This window comes from Coptis chinensis, chromosome 7 (assembly GCF_015680905.1).
Source record: "Coptis chinensis isolate HL-2020 chromosome 7, ASM1568090v1, whole genome shotgun sequence".
Lineage (NCBI taxonomy): Eukaryota > Viridiplantae > Streptophyta > Magnoliopsida > Ranunculales > Ranunculaceae > Coptis > Coptis chinensis.
In genome coordinates this window covers 27,367,699-27,371,498 of record NC_141462.1, presented here as the reverse complement: position 1 = coordinate 27,371,498, position 3,800 = coordinate 27,367,699, and the positions used below count along the sequence as shown (strand labels likewise).

Here is a 3,800-nt window from a genome sequence, read left to right as displayed (position 1 = left end):
GGGATTATGTTCGGGGTACATAAGAGTGCGTAATTCAGATACTGGATCATCCACACTTAAAAAACAAAAGTAAATTGCATTTCATCTTCTATGTTATTATTTATTGAAGGGATGACAAAGATTTAACAGTCAAACACCCATAAACAAATACAACATGAGAAGCACACGCACACATCCGAAGAATTGCCTTATTTGTAGTATAAGTTGACAAGTTGACAAAGACCATCTTGGATGAGACAAAAACAAGCTGAGGAATTTAAAATGATCGTTTAGTGTGAAAATAGATCAATGAGTGGTTTAACTACGCAACATTAAACAATTAACTGCCTTTATTGATTGATGGTTATATTAAAAACTTCTAGCTTTACATAAACCAAGCTTTTCTAGATGAGATTACAAAAGTTAGACGACAAATAAACTAAGCTGTCACAGGAGTCTCCATCGCGATCTTTCCAGAGTACCTAAGTTTCTCTGCATTGTCATCAGATTCCCATAGTTCTGGTATTGCTTCTCTTATGTTGTGAATGCTTTCTAATGCAAAATCTGCACCTTTAGTTCTGTAAGAAGTGCCCACCTGCATATTTTTCAAGTTGGGTACAAATATTTTAGCAGGTTCACAAAAAATTCCTTCAAACAGACAATGACTGAAAGCACCATCAATAATATTTAAATAACTTACAAGGACAGTGTGGAGACCCACGCGTTTTCCAGCTTGTATGTTGCGGACACTGTCTTCGAAGAACAACTGAAAAAAGGAATTTTAAACTTCTAAGTAATTGCTAGATTCCAAAAGAAAGAATTCAAGATGCATCTCTCTTCAGCAGGTACTCTTCTAGGAAAAGTTTAGATATCTTACTGTTCTCTGAGGGTCAATATTGGCTATCTTAAGAGCTCGTTCAATGGCAGTTTCAGAAGGTTTGCAGACAATTGGTGTTCTGGGAAGCGCGGCCCCAGCATTAGGCCTAGAGAAATACTCAATAATGTCAAAAGGTTCTGTCCTGCTTGGAGTAATTTGTCTGAACCCTTCAAGCTCAAAGTCATCCTCATCTTCAGAAAGAGTGTTCTTATGGACAGGGTTTAACGTCTCGAAGCATATAATCCCTTCAAAACAGTCCTCCAATCCAAGTCTGCCAAGAGCTTTCGCTGCATGGATCTTATCCGCGTTTGTGAATATCTATGACAGAGAGAACATGGTAATCAGACAACATCATTTTCTACGACTGAATCATATTCAAGCCTATCTACATGCTTTAGTTATTATAGAACTTACGACTTTCCGAATGGGCAAGCTCAGTAAAAGACTTCTCAGAACAGGATCAGGTTTTAAGTTCTCATAAGGTAATCTCCCATGAACAAAACTGTTAAAGAAAAGATGAATGTCATGTCTCATCCGTAACAAATAGGCACAGTTAAAGGAGGAAAGAGAATTAAATATGGTACCTGTGGTAGTCATCGTAATCAAAATCATATCCGATGGCCTGTAGAGATGAAAACATATATTAAAACAGAGAACCAAAGTGAATGTAAACTTATTTTGTCAAGCAAAACTTAGTGCAAAGGAAAAATTAGGCCCATACCCTAAGACCAGCCATTGTTGTCCCATAGTTCTTGTATAATAGATTGGACAACTCAGGGATTTTGCTCTGCTCAATGCCAAGCTTTTGAACCATATATTCTGTAAATCCGTGAATGGAAAAAGTTAAAAAAAAGAGAACAAACACTAATATGCAAAAGATGTAAAAGATCGGCATGAATGCCTGCCTTTGATGTTCTTCCCACATTCTGCGGCCAAACCAGAGCTCATAGGATAAAGTGTATCATCTAGATCTGCAAGTTTAAATAAAGTGTCTATTAGGAATCTCTTAAACGTAATCCAGATTAATAATCCAAAGCTTCTGAATACTAAATTTACCTAAGAGAAGGCAGTCATATCTAGGCCTCAGAGCCTGTATCTGTCGGTATCTGTCCTCGAAATCCATATTCATCTAGGGAAACTAGAATGGAAAACAAGAAGTAATCAAAAGTAAGTACACATGCAACTTCACTTGTTAAAAGTGCAAAATTTCTTACATGGCTTGTTATCTAATTGAAGCCCTGTACTCCCTCATACATTATATTGACTAGCATTGTTAACACTAAAGTCAGTATACCGTGTTTTCTTTGAACGAATTTTTTTGAACGTGAGTACTCAATGAATATACTTCCAACAAGTTCGTTTAACATTTTTATTAAGTTGAGATTTTCATTCATACAACTCTGTTTAACAGGACAGATGCAGCATATGTGAAATGGTAATTATAAAGTTCTTAGTATAAATTAAGAACCTGTCAGAGTTCAAAGGTATGGAATTAATCTTTTCAGCAATGAAGTCTTCCATATATTTTTTTTAAGATTTACATATTATTCGAAGATTAGAACAAGCAAAGATAAAGTCATGATCATCCAAAATAAAAAATTCTCTAATGCACAATCTAGGGGGAAATTAGAACAGGCGAAAAAGAATTGAAGAAAAGGGAACCAACCTGATGGAAAAAATTGATAGAAGGATAGAAGAACAGACTATGGGAAGCACTGAAGATGTTGGCGATGGAGAAAGGAAGATCTCAATAAAGAAGAATAGAATATGGTGTCTGTAGAAGCAAAGAAGGAAATGTGATATTGCAAGAGGAGGAGGGGGAAGAATAAGCGGGGTGGAGAGTGATTTAAATAGGCAAACCGTTGCTTGCTTTCCACTCACCTTGCTATTAAACTAATTCTACTTCTGTTCCAAAACCATTAGATTATTACTAATCTAATACAGATTACAGACCATGAGTTTTTTAACAAAAAACGTGACTCCATACACCGACTCTCATGGTGAAGCCTAATTTTCTTTATTCCTAGAGTATCCTTTAGAAGTCATTACTACAAATTCAAGTTGCATATTTGTGGTGCATTAAGATTACTATAGGTATTTTGCAATTACTGTTAAAAGGATTTTTTTGGATAAAAACACTAGCTCCTTAAAAATTTGTATCCATGGTAGAGAGACGTGGTGAACATACTTGCAGTCTGACATTTAGTTTAGATCCAATTTTAGGTGATGAAATGGATATACTTTGGCATCTTGGACTTGAATACATCTCTCCATCCGATTTCATCCTGATATGCATTACATTTCTAATAATTGTAATATTTGTTGTGGCCATTAATAATCTTGATAGGCTGTAATGTACCAAGATTGAAGAGGATTTTTATTAAGAGATAAATTTTAGGTTCGGATATGGTTACGAGTCTTATGACGCATAGGATCCAAGTTGACGCGGAATACAGTGTTACATTCGTAGTTTCATACAAATTGATGTGGTTATTTTAGTAAGTGTGCTAATACTGAGATGATTCGCATCAACCAGGGTTAACGAGTATTACCTCCCACTAGATGAGCCAATTAGGATTTTCTCCTACCAGATGGGAAATTAAGTTATGTCCCTTCAAAAAAAAAAAAAAAAAAAAAAGACATATCCTAATTTCCAATCTAGAGGAGAAGGAGAAAGAGAGAAATCCTGATTGGCTCATCTAGAGAGGATTAATACTCGTTAACCCCACAAATCATCTCTTAAAACATGGGGACCATGTGCTAGTAGTAGGGTTGGGAATTTGGCCCTAACGACCCTAACCCGGCCCTGACCGACCCGACCCTAAGCCCTATAAAGCCCTCACAACTAAAGCCCTCACAGAGTTTAGGCATGACCAACCCGACCCTAAGGCCTTCTAGGGCAGGATTAGGGCTAAGGTTCTGAAACATAGGCTCGACCCTAATT

The 3,800-nt window shown here is 36.5% G+C and overlaps 1 protein-coding gene across 1 annotated transcript; it reads right to left on the bottom strand.

Annotated features, from left to right (window-relative positions):
• Positions 1-311: 311 nt before the first annotated feature.
• On the bottom strand, positions 312-2,712 carry LOC147486893 (suppressor of disruption of TFIIS-like). Its single transcript, XM_086571999.1, has 9 exons — positions 2,523-2,712; positions 1,913-1,994; positions 1,762-1,827; positions 1,578-1,675; positions 1,441-1,478; positions 1,271-1,358; positions 857-1,174; positions 680-745; positions 312-574 (listed from the first exon to the last, which is right to left on the bottom strand). The coding sequence occupies exons 2-9, from the start codon at positions 1,983-1,985 to the stop codon at positions 419-421; spliced, it is 903 nt and encodes a 300-aa protein (XP_086428125.1). The 5' UTR covers positions 1,986-1,994; positions 2,523-2,712; the 3' UTR covers positions 312-418.
• Positions 2,713-3,800: the final 1,088 nt, after the last annotated feature.

Bases quoted from the DNA above. Each gene is read 5' to 3' on its own strand.
- LOC147486893 (XM_086571999.1), bottom strand. From the start codon at position 1,985: ATGAATATGGATTTCGAGGACAGATACCGACAGATACAGGCTCTGAGG. The intron at 1,676-1,761 runs GCAGGCATTCAT...ACGGATTTACAG, and splicing joins ATGTGGGAAGAACATCAAAG to AATATATGGTTCAAAAGCTT. The intron at 746-856 runs GTAAGATATCTA...TCCTTTTTTCAG, and splicing joins ATATTGACCCTCAGAGAACA to TTGTTCTTCGAAGACAGTGT.